The sequence below is a fragment of the Eleginops maclovinus genome, chromosome 22 (assembly GCF_036324505.1).
Source record: "Eleginops maclovinus isolate JMC-PN-2008 ecotype Puerto Natales chromosome 22, JC_Emac_rtc_rv5, whole genome shotgun sequence".
Taxonomy (NCBI): domain Eukaryota; kingdom Metazoa; phylum Chordata; class Actinopteri; order Perciformes; family Eleginopidae; genus Eleginops; species Eleginops maclovinus.
Genome location: NC_086370.1, coordinates 12,092,777 through 12,111,047, shown reverse-complemented (window position 1 = coordinate 12,111,047; position 18,271 = coordinate 12,092,777). Strand labels below are relative to the sequence as shown.

The following is an 18,271-nucleotide window of genomic DNA, read 5'->3' as shown; positions in this document are numbered from 1 at the left end:
TCAAAACTTCCATAAAGGTCATAGATTCTATTTCACGTAACATGTACATGCAAATAAATCTTATTGTTTTTTTGTTGCTCAAACTATCCTTCTTTATTTTCAAGGTTACAGCCTAAAGCCATCTATTCAGTACACTTGGCACATTGAAAACATTTAATCATCTTGCTTTTCTCAGCACTCTCCAAACCGATGATTGAGTAAAGGTTAGAGCCAAAGCGTTGCCTTGGCATCTCTTCCTACAGAAATGACCATCAGTGCAGTTATATTTTTGCTCAGTTCAACAGTATTTACTGTACTAAGGAAAACATAACTGACAAACAAGCACAACGACGAGGAAATTGTAAGGATCTGCTCACTGGCATAGAATCATGCCTGTACCCTTTAAAAGGCCAGTGTGTAAGCACTTTCAAAGGCAGATCTATAATTCATCAGCCGTCCCCTTGAACCTGCCGTGCCCCCCCCACACCCTGGTCTCATAAACTGCTCTCTGGGAGGACAGGGGATGGCTCAGTGGCCTGAAAAGGGCATAGGCATCCGCTTGCTTCCAAATGAGAACCTTGACTCCTTCTACATTTACTATAACTGTCCTCTACCAATCTATCATGGGAAAAACACTCTTTATGTTCCACTCTACCCAAGAACACTACATTATCTAGTTCTCATAGCCACATCTCTTCTAATCAGTGTGCTCTTTTGTGTTGCGTAAATACTCTGGTTTTCTGAATTAAAAGTGGCACAAGGATTATTAGGTCTACTGTTCTCTGTTTTTCGTCTTCCTTTCACTCTTCACTCTCTCACCCACTCCGTCCCTCTCTTTGTGTTTTCGCCAAATGAGCTATTGATCTCTCTCATGTAGCTTTTAAGAGCTTAACAGAGTATAACTGCTCCAGACCTACTGTACAGCTTTCTGTAAATAAACTTGGTGCCTAAAACTCACAGAGCAGTGAGTAGAGTTGCTTAGAAGAGATGTGTAATTTACTTTTGTTGTGTTTCAGGGTGTACCTTACGTGGAGGGCAATGGGATGAGCAGTCTGTACAAGCTGCAGGTACAGACTTTTCAAATGGCTCTCGTTATGATCTGTTGTTGCATGTCATAGTTCAATCATTTAGCAAAAGAAAGAGTCTGTGTCTGGGTTAAATTGTGTTTGACTCTATTTTTGAAATAGTCATAACAAAGGAAAAACATGTCTTTCAGAGCGGTGGAGCTATTTTGGGAGCTCCTGGTGCTCCGGTAAGCATAATCATTGTTATGCCTGAAGCAAATCCTTTACAGTGTGCTGCGGAGGAGTTAGCACACAGGCACACTGATACTGTATGAGCCGGTGAGAGCTGAATAACAAATAATTTGACTGGCCCTACAGTGTTATCTCAGCTACTGAGGCACTATCACACTCAATCGTGTTCAATGAGAGCTGGTTGTTGGTGAAGGCCAAGAAGCGTCCTGACTCCCAAACAGGTGTTTCTGACCCGCCCCAGGATACACAATAATCATCGACATGCAGAATGGACTCAGACATTCAGTTGCTCCGCACAGTGCCGAGCTGAAGTGAGACGATTTGCTTATCAGCTCCCCCTGCTCTGCCTTATCAGGCAGTTTGTAATCTTGTCCAGTCTCCTGGGAGACGTTCATTCACTGGCCCTGCAGGGATCCATCCAGCACAACGAACACTAAAGGCAGTGACAAAAAAATAGACACTTCAATATCCCCGGTGCACAATGCACATGAACCATAGCTCAATCTTGAGTCTGCTTCTCCCTGAACTGCATCTATCACAGCCCAACAGCTCCCCTGGAGCAGACAATAAGAGAGCATCTTCATCAGTGTTAAGAGGAGCCAGGGCTACATGTATCATCTTTTCTTTCTTGTTTTAATGCAGAAAAACACTGAATTGCTTTAAAACATGCCTTACTAATATCTGTAAAGCATAACAAGACTGGATTTTATCATTCTGATCATTTTAAATCCTGTTTGAGAGAGACCTCAGTCTCACCAGTGTCATTATGATGTTAGCATGATGTACAGACGGAAATGGTGAGATAAGAGTAGCAATAATGTCTGCTACAAATTGTATGACCCTGACATACTGTAGCCTATATTGATGATTTGGATGGTGGTAACTGATCTTGCATTCATCGGAGTATTGTCTTTTTTTTATTTTCCTCTCTTTTCAGGGTCCCAAAGGAGATGAAGGAGTTGCAGTGAGTTAAAACTTTTTATTCTGGAATATGTTTTTGTGAAATGTTTAGTGCTGCCCAAAAAACAATCAGGGTTTCCAGTAGCTTTCTATCATTGTCTCTGTGGTTCTCCGCAAAAGTCAATACACCCTCAAGCCTGAGCACTTAACCACTCTCAGTAGAGCTCCAACACACAGCGGGAAATGATCATGCCTCCTGCAAATATGAAACTGTTGTACCATATTGTCTTGCCAGTGGGAACTTGTCCTGTCCTTCCCCCCACACCGATGCCTGATGCCTGAAAACCGTCCACGCAGACATGGAAACAATTCCACGCGTCTGCCATTAACTTGAATTCTTTATTCTCGCGGGGCCAATTGCATTTTTTATTGTTTCGTTGCACAGTGATTTTTCACCAGGATGCTAATTTGACATTTTAATAAATTGTGTGAGCGGCTCCAGTGCTGTGGTGGAATTGCCCCAATCCGTCTCACAGCTGATCCTCTGGCTGGCCCACTCTCCTCTTAGTCGCACTCGCTTATTCATGACAATCTACATGTGTGACAATTACCTGCACAATCCGTCTATGTCAGAACCGGTTGCCCCTCTTCTCTGTGTAATGGCATTTCTCCATGGCAGCCCGAGCAAGATGAGGTAGAGAGAGGCCACCATTTGCTCCAACACTGGGAATTGGTGTCTATTTATAGTGCAGAAAGCCAGTCTGATTGTGATTGCCTAATGGGGCTCTTTTTCCTACCAAATCTATAGTCTACAGTGTGACACTACATGTCATAGAGCATCTATAATAATACACTTAGTTTGCAGGGTTTTCCTTTTAAGCTTATCTTCAAATTGACACACGAAAGGTAATATTAATACGTCACTGAGAAAATCAAAAATGGTGGAAATGTCTTGGCTCCTGCTGAATTGAATTGTATTGCTTGTATGTAGCTTTGATCTATATTTGCTTGTTTATGCGTAATGTTTGCCTCATGATATTCCCTGCGAGTAAGCTCAGCACCAAACTCAATTCCTTATTGAGGACTGTAAGACAGAAATAGCATAAATCAGGAGTCTTTTTATTTTTGTCTTGACGCAGTGTGTGGTGTGTTTTTTTCTCACAGGGGGAACCAGGTGCCATGGGATTACCCGGGCTTGAAGGGCTACCAGGTGCCAAGGTAAGCAACAGTATCGACTCAGAGAAGCATTTTATCTGCTTTGACCTAACCTGATTACAAAGTGAGGCAAAGTGCTTTCTCTGTACTTTATTCTCATTACAGAGCATTTGAAGAGTTTATGTTTCTTAAATTAGATATTCAGCTAAAAGAACAAAAAGTAGGAGCTTCCAGTATGAACCTGAGAAACATTAAGGGTTCCTGGTATAAGTCAACTTAAGGGAATATAATTATGTTTATAATCAGTACAGAAAATGATTATGGGAATTTCAGGTTTAGACTTATTAACTGCACATAATACCACAGCAAAGTAACGCTTAATGTCATAGTTAAGTCTGCACAATGAACTGGACGCATTATTCTTAATGCACCCCTACATTCTCACCAAGACAACGTCTAAATCTGTATTTAACCCTTAAATGGTTTCTGTACCCTAGGGGATACATCTTTGACAGGCTGTTTCCATGTTATGTGAAATGGGTGTAATAACACTGTAATTGCGGTGTAATAAGTGGAATATTGGTGTTGCATGGGTGTTATAGGGGTGTCTAAATGTGTAATATGGATGTAATAACAGTGTAATATGGGTTAAATAGGGTTGTAGTATCAGTGTAGTATGGGTGAAATTATCATGCAATATGGGTGTGATGTAGAAAACAGGACTCAATTCATTTCCCAAAATATTGAATGACCATTTAGGTGTTATGGAAATACCGTCAAATGTTTGCTCTTTTAAAATACCAAACTAAGTCTGAAGTTCATAAGGAGGTTGTTAGTCATAACTCCCAATTAGTGAATTTTCTTAGTATAGTTTTTAAGGATGAAGCCTTTTCATGGCATTTGTTTGAGGAGTCCAGGAGCATCCGTTATAAACATGTTTATGGCCGTTTCTGACACCAGTGTCTGTGTCTATGTTGATTTATGTGTATACTTTATGGTATGTGTATGTCATCTATCTATCTCTCCCTCAGGGCGATATTGGTTTGCCTGGTCCATCTGGGATGATAGGTCCTTCAGTGAGTTTTTTCTCTTCTTCTAATTAATTTGCACTGACTCACTCTCCTTGTTGACGTATCATCTGTGTTGTTTCAGTCCGCTGCTGGCAACAAGTTTCATAAAGCCCATAGAATAACAACCATCAAAACAGAAGTCCCTTAACACAACACCGCTTGAAACTGGCATATACGTAGACCCATAATGTGTTCCCTGGATTTACTGTGAAGCTATAGTACACTTGTTGGTATATTGTGAAGCTGCAGTGGTGCTGTAGATATGACAACATTGAGGACCTGTCAAACACGTCTGTTCTCTTCCTGTGTTGTGATTGACAGGGGAAGCCCGGCCCTCGTGGAGAGCCAGGGATCCCAGGAGAGTCGGTGAGCCTCAGCCTTCTTACTCTCTTTGAGCTGTCAATCCATGCGTCATTCCTTTGTCACTGCCGACTGACACATTGGCTGTCTCTGTTCTTCTGCAGGGTGAGAGGGGGCCGCTCGGAGAGACAGGATTCCCAGGGCCTGAGGGACCCCAAGGTGTTCTTGTAAGGATGCTATATAATTTATTTTTGCTCTTCCCTATTCCCTATATAATCACTTGCTCAATGATGACGAGACTTACGTCAAAGCCGTAGCTTAAATAACACGCTGCTGTTTTAGCAGGTCATTATAGCAGTATATGAGAGAAAAGAGAGCATGATTCCGGGACAATATGGATAGATTTGTATGTTGGCGATCACTTGTCCGGTAGGTGATTGCAATCCTCCGTGTAATTACCATCAGAGATGGTTTCTGTAATTTTCCCTGTAAGCATACAATGGAACAGTGTTCGCACAGCAATCAGGATCATTATCCCTTGGTTGAGATATCTCATTAACTGTGGAGATTACTAGGAGTGCAACAGTGCTGATCCAATCGAAGGTGGGGGCTAATACAAAATGTCTTTGTTTGTGTTTCACTCCTTGAGCAGGGTAGACCTGGAAAAGATGGAACTCCTGGAGAAAAGGTGAGTTGTGTGAACATGTTTCAAATCCCCTTATAGACAGTGCTTTACATCCGCCTAGCTACAGAAAGTTGGCTCAGCAGATTTTTATCCCCCTCAAGCTACAGCATCCTGAGTGCATGAAAGCTATTTGCATATTCGAGATTTTAAGGATAAAAAACGGAATAAAATCCTGCAGATTCAAAGCTTTGTTGACTTTTGGTCTTTTTAACCTAATTATACAGCTAATGCTTTTAGGCAATGATAAAATGATCGTAAAAGAGGGAAGCAGACACTTAGATTAAATATGCATTTTCCTGCCTGATGAACCTGGCAAAAATAGAAACAAATACTGCGGCGATGTCTGCTTTTAGGTAGTTCATCAAACATATTATAAACGTTTTACTTCATAATCACACAGAATGGGCTCACAGCATGCAGAACATATTCGCCCTGAGTAGCCATTACTAACCCATTATACAGTCCAATAGAAAACTGGTTTGAGAATTACTGTTTTGCTGTCTGATTTAGAAGATCGGTTTTCCCTTTAATGACAACCCCAACAGTTCATTGTTTGCTTATTACTATTAGTTTGTATTCTTCCACCAGAATCTCAGCATTGCATAAAACCCTTATGGACTTTTATCCTGTTTTCCTGCATTAGTGTTTCATTTTTCCGTGGGGCAACAGTGCCATCTAGCAGGTGGCTTTCCCCCTTCTACCGAGACTCATTGCACATTGCTTTGAGGTTTAATGTAATGCTCATGGAAGCACATTTCAGTGGGCAAGATGATAGATTTAAGCCTCCTTTTAAGGCATTGGGGAATACAGAGTAGCACAGATTAAAGCAGGCAGGGGAGAACAGCATCACAGAGAGATGCCCGTTTTAAAACCACATCATGCCAGATTGTCTTTTGCATGGCTCCCATAATTCAGCAGGAAATTGATACAAAGACGCTCCCAGGGGTATTGCTGTGAGCACCGTAAAGGGAAGCAATGAGGAGTGACAGGGAAGGATTGGAAGACACAGGATGTTGTGACATGAAGCCAGAGACAGGTACTTTTCTCTGCCAGCTCCTCCACACAGTAGAGGCAGCCGGTGGGAAAGCAGGAGCGATGCAGAGAAGCCGTGACATTGCAGAAGGTGAAACACTCTTACAGGGAGATTTTACACAAGCAATATACCTGAGCTGACTGAGAAGCAATCAATGCACAGTCATCTGAAAAGTATACATTTCTCAAAGTCAAGTAATTCCGGAAAAGCTTGCTCAAAGTTTTTTCTTCAGGCAACAGAACAGGCAATTCTGCAAATATTATGGTAGATATGAGGAATATGCCAATACGATGGGTTTAAATAATATAAATCTCTGCTGTGTGAGAGAAGCTTTAGGGTCAGCAAACTTTACTTTCCCAATTATTTAGATGTTATCTTCTTTGTGACAAAACTATGTTTCCTCTGCTTTTCTCCTAAGGGAGTTACAGGTACAGGAGGAGACAGAGGATCCAAAGGAGAGCGTGTAAGTAGCATCATCCCTGTTTTCCTAAAAAGTGTTGCTGTTGTCATGACTCACACTTTAATGCACAAAAAAAATGTTGCGATGAATAGTAATGAAAGCCTTCACTTCAGCACAAATATGACTAATCCGCAGAAGCACGTAAGCACTAGATAAAGGCATGTAACGCTCAGTGCAGTTTCCTATTTTATTTGCACGGCTAAATTAAAGCACTCCGTCACACTCACGCAGTAATCTATTGCAAATAGACGATGCAAAATGAGGCTTTTAGCTTTATAGTTGGCAACCGCACCTCAGGACAGGTGACCAGCTGAACACATTAGGAGAAATCGGTTGGTGTGGACCGCATGTTAAGTGATACAGTCGTGGATGAGTCAGCTGAGACATGTCTGGACTTCTCTACTGCAGGGTGACCCCGGTATTCCTGGAGAAAGAGGTGTTCAAGGCGAGAGGGGGCGATTTGGAGATCCTGGCCCGGTTGGACCATCAGGACAAAAAGGAGATTCTGGCGCTCCAGGACAATTTGAGAAAGTTCATCTCTTGGTAAGGTATCAGATAACTTTGATCAAACACACACTATCTTTCCCTGTAGATGATTAAAACCTCAGTCAGCCTACTTCCTCCCTGAGCTTGCGAAACTAGTTCAGTTTCTTATGGAAGGAATGGTGCAGCTACATATTTTTGTGTGAAACATCAAACAAGGCTTTGTTGGGGAGGCTGCTGTTCTCTTTCTGCTCAGCGCTTCCCACTCCTCATGCAGGCGCAACAGAAGGTCAGAGAGGGAGAGAGATGGAGACAGAGAGAAAGACAGATATGTGGGCGTGCCTGGAGCTCCGCAGAGCAGTAAAAACACCTCCGTGTGTCACAGACATTTTACACATACTGAACGCAGTCACAACTGTTATATAACACAAGAGATTGAATCTGTTTGGATATATTAGAGGTCCAAATCCCCTGTTGTTTGCTCTGCAATGCTCAAACTGCTTTTTAGAGTCATATATTGTTAAACACTATATTCGCCTTGTTAAAAGAGGCATGCAGATGAGAATCCAGTCTTTATATCTGTAGTTGAGGGCTTTACTACAGAATTGGACAGAGAGTGACACCTGGAAGTCTGTTTATAGACTCATAATACCTAATTTCATATTCCCAGGCTCAATCCATTTTCTTTCTAGCTGGATTTAAGGCACAGATGTGATATTACAATGCAAGGGGGGGATTTCACTGAGTAGTTAGAAAAGAGAAATTTCAGAAATAACCTTTCCTCTGGTTTCAATGTTTTTTGTGCTGAGATAGAAGTCAATTGAATTTTCATGCTGCCTGTTAATTTTGAATGAAAGACGTTTGTATTCTTCTCCCCTACACGCACAGGGTGATCCCGGCTTCATTGAAGAACTCAAAATGCTCATCAGAAATGAAGTATTAAAGGTCTTTGAAGGTACAAATTCTCCCGAACGAAAACGTTCCATAATTTTTATTCCATGATTTCCACGTTTTGAATGTGAGTTGTTTCATTTTGGTACCTTGTAGAGAAGCTATCGAGCTCTGCCGCGCAACAGAAGACACCTGCGGGCATCTTGGCTTCACAAGTCCACGGGCCTCCAGGACCTCCTGGAACGGACGGATTACCCGGAACACCAGGAGAGCCCGGACCTCCGGGTCCTCATGGTAAGAGTTCAGGCTGCCAAACTGAACTGCTGGTGTTAACATCAACTCAGAGAGATAACCACTTCTGTTGAAATGAAAATAACGTTTAACCTTTGATTGCTCTGAACCATCGCAGACACTTACAGTAACCCTTTGATAGTTTTTAGCACGAAACACGTTCACGCCTTATTGGTGTTTCATTCACCACTGAGTGCACCACACATATTCAAAGCCAGCAGGAAATAGTGAACTGCAACATCCTTCAGTTTCTTTTTCTGTGTTTAAAGAGTTACGGTGAAACATTGAGGCTGGAATTGGGTGGGGGCTACCAATAAAGGTTTGTATTTTGGGGATTCATGGGTATTTCTCTCTTGCTTAAACCCGTTTATCAATGCAGACTGAGGGGCGGTAAGCAGAGGAAAGGCCCGGAGTGTGGTGCACAGCGGCTCTCTGGGAAATATGAAGACAAACGAAGAATTGGCTGTGAATAAGAGAAAGCATTATCAATGTGGACAGGAAAGAGCCCCAGTATTGATACCTCACTCCGGGGAAGAAAGCTTCTAAAGTAGAAAAGTAGCATAGTCAGGAAAGAGGGTGGACGTTCTTTATCAGACTTTCTGACTGCTACAACACTAATGGTTTGCTGGTCAGGCTTTATACCTCAAACTCGCTTAGAATAGTACTTTGTTCGCATCAGAACTTCGGTGTCTTAACTTTAAAAGGAATGTGTTACGTTGTCGGTGCAGATCAAAAGCACAACTGCATTGTCCTTTTTCTCCTTAAGCTATGTATCTACCTCACATTATTCAACACCATGTACACTTTAACTCACTGCTATGATATAAAATGCTGCTTTTATCAATGAATAATGCAGTTAAAGTAGGCGACTACTGGACTATAAATATGTGTGCTGTGATAATGCCTTTTGCATTACACGTCATGATTTCATTCAGCTTGTTTTATTTTTTTAAAGCTTCCAAAGAGTGTTTTATAGGTGATCCGTGATGCAGCTTTGCAATAAATATGTATTGAAAACAAAGAGGAAAGTTTTTTTCCCTTGATAAATCAAAAATTCAACAACTTCCCTAATTTTTTCTTTGTTGACTTGTGCCTCCACTCAGCTGGGGAGAGAGTTTGGGGTAATATTTCCTCATTATTTCTCGTCATCCTCGGCTGGAGACTGTGCTTCTCTGAAAAATCCAACTTGACTTATTCTCCAATATGCCAAAGTGAATTGTTTATGGAGAAAAATAACCCCTCTGTTGAGTTCCTTTTTTTTTTCCTCTTGGTTTGACTTCACATGGGTGAAAGTCTCAAGCTGTTAAAGAACACCCATAGGGACGCATGCTGAAAAGCAAAATGTATTCTTGTTTTTTTCCCCTTTTCCTATGTTATTGCTCGTTTATCATTCTATATTCATGTTTTACATTTGAGATCGTAAGGAGAAAGTTCACTCCGTAAGTCCTTTGTATTTAAGTGAATTTCATAAATTATTTTGGTTGTTTTAACATTCTTTTTTTGTTTGATTTTGTATTTTAGTGTGTTCTGTTTATGTATAAATACTGAAATAAGTGGGTTTTTTTCCTTATATCTGGCTGTAAACTCTGTGTTTTGGAGGTGCAATGCTTTGTCCTGTACAATTTGGAAATATCAGTAAACATCCCGCAGTAAATGGCCTTTGAAGGAGCAGCTGCTCAAAGAAAGGTGTTTTTTTCCCTTTCCTTTTGTAAGGCCTGGCATGGCAGAATAAATAGATGCTGCTGTTAATGCTGTTCACAACAGTGTACAACAGGTGCAGCACTGCAATCCTATCAATCAAGCATGAAGAACCACTCTCTTGTAATAATATTTTCTATTAACGCATTTTGTCCATTAGTGCCCGAGTGCCGAAAATGTTTTCAACCAAGTGCAGACGCAGTGTGGAGTGTTCGATTTATCAGAGTGCACCAATCCGGCGTGCCACCCAAGCCTATTGCACTGCAGCGTGCTATTCAGTATTTTTTAGCTTAAGGTACAGTGCTCTTTTCTTCATGGATCGTCTCCTCCCTGAATGAATGCCCCAGGCTCTGTGAGTGTTGAAAGAAGTCTCATTATTGTGGCAATGTGTGGATAGCCCCTCTCTTTTGAGACTCTGTTTCGGAGCATTCATAAGCCTTTTTTCTGAGATTTCCTCCGACATGTATGCGTCGAAGCGTTTCCCCTTTGGGCCAGGCGGTGCGATGCTTGATACTCCTGTCAATGTTTCTGATGCACTCCATGCAACCGCTGGTCCTGAGACTCCATTACTTTAAGTGCCTCATGGGGAAATATTTTCCCAGCCCCTGAAATTCTTACTTGGTATGCTGCTTGTTTTGTACTGCAAAGACTCAGCAGCCTAGCATGGAGTGAGTGAGAAGGCCTTTCAATAACATCTTTGTGTGCTCATTGTTCTAAACCACGCACTTGCTGGCCTTGAAGATTAATGTAAATGCTTTGATTTGATTTCTTTTACTCATCATCATTTCTTTAAGCATGTCCTTGTGTTATTTCATCTTGGAGGTAATCATGCAGAAGCAAATTAGCATAGCAGAAAGCATTTTAAAATGAGATAAATGAGCTTTTCTCTCTTTGGTCAAAAAGATTAATGATCATATTTATCCTCCTGTTAAATGACTTCTATTGTAATAATTAGATATGATGGTTTTTTTGCATCTGTTTGTTGTTCAATGGTAGAGCTTTCTGAATGCCTTTAATAAGCAACATATCTGACCTTTGATTGAAAAAAAAAGCCTCTTCGCTCTGTTCTTCTTCAAAGACTTGTGCTGGCGGCCGTATTGTTGCCAGAGAGCCGTACAAGCCCGCCACGCGTCTTTCAATGGGACGCTAATGTTCAGATGGCTTGTTTGATGATTTCTATTTTGACAGGATATCAGTAGGTCTTTCATTATTCAAAAGGCTGGGATTGAAACTGGGATTCCTACATCAACTATCAAAGCAATGGTTCTCAAAATAAGTGCAGGCTTGATGCTGGACATTGCAAACGTATTGTTAATAGTTATATGATCAAGAAGCCAGTCTGTAGAAGTCCCTGGGAAGATACAAAGATTTTACAGTCTCCAAAAGTTGTTTAATAACATGTTTGGGCATTTGGACTTATCTCACTAACTGTGACTCTGCGCTCCGTAAACACAACACCGTACACTTGATTTTGGCAGTATCTGTGCTCAGCCAGAGTGTTGTGTCTGTCCTCAGGGTACAGGGGGCAGAAAGGAGAACGGGGTCAGCTTGGTCTGGGGTTACCAGGAGATCCAGGAGCCACGGGGCCACCAGGTAAGAGACATCTTAGTTTCTACACTAAAATTGATGTCATTAGTATATTTTCTTACAGGTAGCAAGGACTGATGCAAGGGATTGTGTTTCAAGTTGCTTTCCATTGGAGACCTTCTAACCAACATTGATAAAGCTATACCTTAAAGCGGACCATCAATATGTATATGTTAACAAAGGTCTAAATGACTGTTTGTCTAGTGAAGGCTGAATCATTTTGATACAGAAACTGGACAATTGAAATGCTGCTTTAAAGAGATGTTTACCTCAGGAGTTTGTGAAGACCAACAATGAGATAAAAGGAGAGATATTGGATGCCAAAGTTGCTCTGTATCTGCTCTAATATGTCAAGATATGTTTTTACTGCCACTTCCTCACTCATTTACAATAAGCCATAGACCAGTAAAACTTCAGAAAGTACTTCCCTGCCCTTCTGGTGTGCTTCGATTTCACCCCATTTGTCACTGAATGACCAACGCTGCATTGATGTCCCTGTCTCCTCCACATCTGGGTTTATTAAGTTCCCTACCTACTGAAAAGAGGGACATGAAGTGTTACTCGGTAAACGTCAGTTGTGTCAAGTCTCAAAGCTCAAATCTATTTCAGCCTTCATGTCGAATCTCAGCATGTTGGAGATAAAAGCAACTCTCAGATGGCTTTTCCTTTCGTAAAAGGTCTGTGGCACGAGTGGGAACACAACAGAGGACAAAATGCTGCAGAGACAGAGTAATGTAATGCTAAAGCTCAGCCTTATGTGCCGAGCAAAAGTTTCTCCTAACACGACCCAAGATGTCGGCTTGTCCCCTGCTCCCGTGAACTAAAAAATAATTCCCCATACCCCGACGGAGCCTTGACGTCAGTCCTTTGACAGCAGGAGTATATCACTGAACCTAAAGTCACTTATCCAACTACATCAGTGCATAATGCATGTGTGGGGCAAAGTTTTTTTTCCTTCTGTGGCTCCTCTGGAGAGGACAAATCTAGGCTGTTGAAAGACATTATCTCCAGGGGCGCACAGTGATAGCAAGCACCTTCGGCACAGCTGCTGGGGTTAGACTTCGACTGTGTTCACATCTTGGAAAGAGTCATAAAGTTTAATAAACTGCCGGTAGGAATGTGCCGGGCCACTGCGTCGGTTCTCCCTGGGCAGTAACTGTAGTCCCTGTACAGCAGAAGAAAAATTCTAGCAACCAAACTTCCGGTCACCCGGGCATCAGGATTGACAACTCGTACCCCTGGTCACATAGAGCAGTTTTCACTACAGGTGCAGGAAGACCTACAAGTCACATACAGGGAGATTATACTGTGTTTCAGTGGGAACACGATGTAATATTTGCAGGGGTGACCACAATGTCCATATTTCCTGTCATTTTTCACTGTCACTGTTTTTCACTTTTTAACAGATAGACGTTGATGGTGCAGAATTCATAAATGAGCTATGTGCTAAATATATAAGCAAAAATATAACCAATGCAGGTTAATACCATACTTCTAACAGTGTTATATTAACAGACTTTTATTATCATCATGCTGATGAATGTTAACTATGCCTTACAACACCAGTAATAGCACATTTTAAAGCATTATACTAAAGGTGACTTGTAATACGTATATTTATTATACAGTAATAACTTTATTTATGATAACAAATGACCACATTGAATTACTTTTAGTCACATTGCAATGTATTTTAAACATGATTTTGTGACAATAATGAAGCTTTATGATACTTTCAAGTTATTATAAAATGTTTGATGTTGGTTGTTTTAAAGCACTCTAAGTGTTTATGAGTGTATAAGTGTAAGTTAGATAGATTTTAATGCACCATACTTTGTGGAATAATTAAATATCGAAATGGGCGTCAAAGAACGTGTTACCCTAAACATTTTAGATAACGATTTAGCGCCTTTGCTCTGGTGGTGACAGCCCAAACCAGCACAGTACTGAGGAGAGTTTAGTGTGAGAGCAGTTAAGCAGGAGATGGATGTGGCGGTGAGGGAAAGGGCAAGTTGTGTTTCCAGAGGGAGGAAAAGGACAAGGCTGTACCCACGATTTGTTCTGTATGAAGAGCAGAGGAGGCCCTTTCCGAGCTGTGACTGATGTACTGTAATGGACATGGAGGGGTTTTATAAACTTCTAGAGACGTGTCACAAAGAAAATACCATCGCTGGTCCTTGCGTTTGTACGACAATGAAGCTTTGTCACTTCAGCAAGCCGTTGCTAAGTAACATGAGACACTAATGTCTCATCTGTGCAGTGATGACATCATAATGGAGAAAGAGGAAATGTACTTTCTCTGTCCTTCATTGCCGTTACAGCGAAATAAAGAATTTAGTCATTTTAAATGAGATACCCTGAAACATATTGCATGTGTTAGACATTGCTGTTGAAGTAAAGTAAAATAATAATGGTAAAGCAGAATATAGAGAAGGATTATTATCATACCAAATGTCAGAAGGCTTTTCCAGTATAGATCGGACTAATGTATACAAAATCACATCCAGTGAATCATCCTATATATATGTTTACTGCAATTAAAAGTGTGTTTTACTACTTGGTTAAGATACTTTAATACTGTCAAAAACAGATTGAGTTTTTTAAAGGTTGTATTCAAATCATTAATTTAACATTGTTTTTGTTGCAGTTTATGAAAAGTAAAAAAGTATAAATAAAATTGACATTACAGATCTATATTATTATATTCTAGATATGAAATTTAGAATGATGTAAAACACAGAAAATGTTGTTTGCCTGATTGAATCGCTTTTATGAAACATCTTCTTACACTTTATATATACACTTCAATAATATACACTTTGTGTTTATTACCAAATCAGTTAGACATTTTCACAATATGATTTCACCAATACAAATGCAGATGATTAACTGCCTGTACAATGAGTACCCATCAACTCATCAGTGCTCTCTGGTGGCCGTAATGTTTTTTATAATTGTGTCAATTTCTTGTTAATCATCCAACAAGACATACCCATAAAGATATTCATGCAAAGAGCTAATATCAGCGGATACATCACCCTGATTTATTGGTCTAGCTTTAGTAGAAATATCTGCAGTGGATGTATACTGTGGCCTTCTCGAATTATGAAATATTCCTGTGTATTTCCACACAGTGTGTCACCCCATAGAACGATGATAAAGTGCAGCCCGGCGCAGGAATTATTAATGTCTAATTCTCTGTCCAGGCCCTCCTGGGATCACTACTCAAGGCCCTCCTGGCTCTCCGGGGCCCCGTGGACCTCCTGGGAAATGTGACCCAGGTGACTGCCTATTTCCATCCCTGTGAGCCCAGCGGAGCGCCGATTGGAAAGCTAACGTCAAGCTCCGGACCTACAAGTGACCTCTTTTGTTCACGTTACAATAACTTTGGGATGCAGTCAGGATTTTTCTTGTTCTTGTTGGGTTTGTTTTAAATTGGATAGAAAAACCTTCTTTTGTTTTTTTCTGCAATCCTGTACTTCTTGTTTTCACATCCCCTACTGTGATGCATTCCTTGTCAACTCTCATTATGTATTTCAAGACCATGAAATGACTCTGTTTCATCAGTTCTGTCTGAAAAAATGATCTTAATAATTATTTGTTTGCCTCCTTAATGGGCATGCCTTTTCACTCTTCTGTTCTTATTCAGATAAGCCAATGTGCTGGCAGAAGGTACATCTCAAGTGTGTGTGTGTGTGTGTGTGTGTGTGTGTGTGTGTGTGTGTGTGTGTGTGTGTGTGTGTGTGTGTGTGTGTGTGTGTGTGTGTGTGTGTGTGTGTGTGTGTGTGTGTGTGTGTGTGTGTGTGTGTGTGTGTGTGTGTGTGCGCGTGCGTGTGTGTGTGCAAGCGAGAAAGAGATTAGCTGAATGAATGAACTTGTTTTATGTGGAGGTGTGAGAAAATAACAGATTTTTGAAGCTCCTTATGCAACCAAAGTGCAGCAGATGCGTCGGATATGGAAATTATTTATTTCAAGCGTATTATTCAAGAATGTTTTTAAAGAGGGTACTTATTGTAGTAAATGTAGCATGGATGTTCAGTAATAGTGTTACTAGAAGGAGGATTAATACAGCTCTGGATTACTGAAAGTTGCGTTTGATGAAATCATCACTCATGACACATTTGCATTGTGCACGATAATCTTTTTTTTTTTACTGAATCTGCAGTTTTATAATTGATAAAGATGTCTTCCTTTTTTCTGTAGGTAATGCGTCGGTACTCAGCGCCATGTTTTTTGCAGTACAAAAACCTACAAATCATACTTTTACAGAGACTACTGTGTTAGTAAGACACATCCATCAAGGGCAGATTCAAAGAATGTAATATTTAATGTTGTGTATGAGTGTGACTTGACCTCACATGCGCCTTTATTATCTGTTTAATCTGTATATAAGTCCAGGGATTGTGTTTTTTCTTTTATTTCTTCCTGTCTAATGGGGCTTGTAATGGGACCTGATCATTCTTACATAAGCAAGTTGTCATTGTGGTGACACATTCAGGTTCTCACTTCGTTTGTCTGAGATGATAATTTAACATTTACTGTTTACATGGTGTTGTGTATGATGATTCCTCTGGTTTATTTGTATATTTTTGGTTTTCAACCATACAAAGGAAGTCGGACTACTACACTACAACTTCAGATTTTTATTTTGGTGAATCATTTACTCATAAATCTACTTGAAGTTTCTCGCTGTTTGTTTTAAAGGGGCCTTATTATGCTTGTTCCCTGTCCTGTAGTGTGTTATATAGGTTTGTGTGCATTTAAATGATCTGCAAAAGCTAAAATCCCAAAGTTCACGCTAAAGGCAGTTTCTCTCCCACCGCTGCCTGAAATGCCTCCCTTAGACTCCTTTGTGTACTTACGTAGCATAATGACATCACTCGGTGACATTCGCTCTTCTATTGGCTAGTGCTTCAAGACATTGTAAGTGATAGGCTAAGGGGTGGGCCAATCAAAACAGAGCTGGGTAGCTAACCAATCTGAGCAGACTTGGCTCTGGTTTCAGACAGAGGGTGAAAAGAGGTGCTGCAGCACAGGCAGTGTGAGAAGAATAAAGAGCTTTTTGAACATTAAAGTATGTAAACATGTCACTGTTGAGGCACAAACTACAAATATGAACCTGAAAATGAGCATAATAGGGCCCCTTTAAAGACATCATGGTCTACATCCTGGTCTTTCACTCATTGACCTCCACTGTGTCACTATAATTTCTGGTTTTGGGGTGTCTTGGGACTGGAGTTTGCATGTATTTATTAACTACAAAATAATGTTTTATTGTCATTTTAATGTTATGACAGAACAGTTTGAGTTCAACCCTACCTTAACAAGCCTTCTGAGTTTTCTCATCCAGAAACTCGATACAACTGCACATTTGCAGACCTTCATCAAGACAAAAGTTCAAGCATTCAAACCTTAACGTTGAATGTCCTCAAGTGTATTTTATTTTCCTCAATCTTCTGGTTTGAGTGCTGTTTTATGAGAGTTTGACTCAAAGGCTTTACTAATGTTTAATGTCCTGCTGTGATTTATGTCTGAAAAGTTCTGTGGGTGTATCTGACATTTGGTGACGTTGTAAGAACTCTTTTCTGTCTGAGGTTTCATCCTTTAAGATCTGTTTGAGACTTTTAACTTCATTTCCACATCAGACCATCATTAAGCTTCTCTTACACATATGAATTATAACTTGCTTCTTCCTCTGAATCTGCAGAGCAGCATCAATACTTCTATCAGCATGCAGGCCTGGTTTTATCCCTGCTAAGTTTTATCAGTGTGAGTTGGTCTAATTTCAGAGTAAATCAAATGTGTGAAGCTGACTTCATTTGTGAGTTGAAAGAGCCCCCTGCTGGACACATATTTATTTTCTCATTGCTTGTAATGTGGCTGAACAACATCTATGGGTTTTACGCTTCATAAAATCCCCCTTCTATTGGCTTCTGGGTTTTCATCACGCTTATTTTTCCTTTACATATTCCAATTTATGGGTTCCCTTAACAATAATGCTGACCTTGACCAAATGTAAATGAGGCAGCATCAGCGGACAAATCTGATCTGAACTTTGTTTTGTACTGACGAGAGCAACTCTCTGCAAATATTGAATTTAGCTTGGATTGACTTTAATATGCGTCACTTTTCTGGCGTCAATTTAGCTTAACACTATGATAACTACGGAGGCCACAACAGGGCCGCTGATGTATCCAGCCTACTTTGCGATCAATTTGGAGCCAGCCATTTTAACATTGCTCTGAGTTTAAATCCAGTTAGTGGAAGATGTCAGATGAATGCAAACTAGAGAAAGTGGTTTTTTGTTTGTTTTCAGCGTCCTTCAAATCAAATGTGGTTATACATCCAAACAAAGGCTTGTCAAATAATACAAAATTCACTATTTCATTATTGCTTTAACACTAATGTCAGTTGATCCTGTTGCCACATTTAATCTAATCTTGTAAATAAGCTTGTAATGAAGGGGAATATGGATCAGCCTCT

At 40.5% G+C, this 18,271-nt stretch overlaps 1 protein-coding gene across 1 annotated transcript in view; it reads left to right on the top strand.

The window, feature by feature from the left end:
- LOC134858958 (collagen alpha-1(XIX) chain) overlaps positions 1-15,478 on the top strand; it is an 88,761-nt gene extending 73,283 nt beyond the window's left edge. Inside the window, exons 41-54 of the mRNA XM_063875201.1 lie at positions 996-1,046; positions 1,196-1,231; positions 2,173-2,199; positions 3,300-3,353; positions 4,322-4,366; positions 4,682-4,726; positions 4,825-4,887; positions 5,313-5,348; positions 6,797-6,841; positions 7,247-7,381; positions 8,210-8,276; positions 8,369-8,506; positions 11,717-11,794; positions 14,995-15,478. Coding sequence (XP_063731271.1) covers positions 996-1,046; positions 1,196-1,231; positions 2,173-2,199; positions 3,300-3,353; positions 4,322-4,366; positions 4,682-4,726; positions 4,825-4,887; positions 5,313-5,348; positions 6,797-6,841; positions 7,247-7,381; positions 8,210-8,276; positions 8,369-8,506; positions 11,717-11,794; positions 14,995-15,095 — 921 coding nt within the window. The 3' untranslated portion in view covers positions 15,096-15,478. The remainder of the gene's footprint in view (positions 1-995; positions 1,047-1,195; positions 1,232-2,172; positions 2,200-3,299; positions 3,354-4,321; positions 4,367-4,681; positions 4,727-4,824; positions 4,888-5,312; positions 5,349-6,796; positions 6,842-7,246; positions 7,382-8,209; positions 8,277-8,368; positions 8,507-11,716; positions 11,795-14,994) is intronic.
- The last annotated feature ends 2,793 nt before the right edge of the window (positions 15,479-18,271 follow it).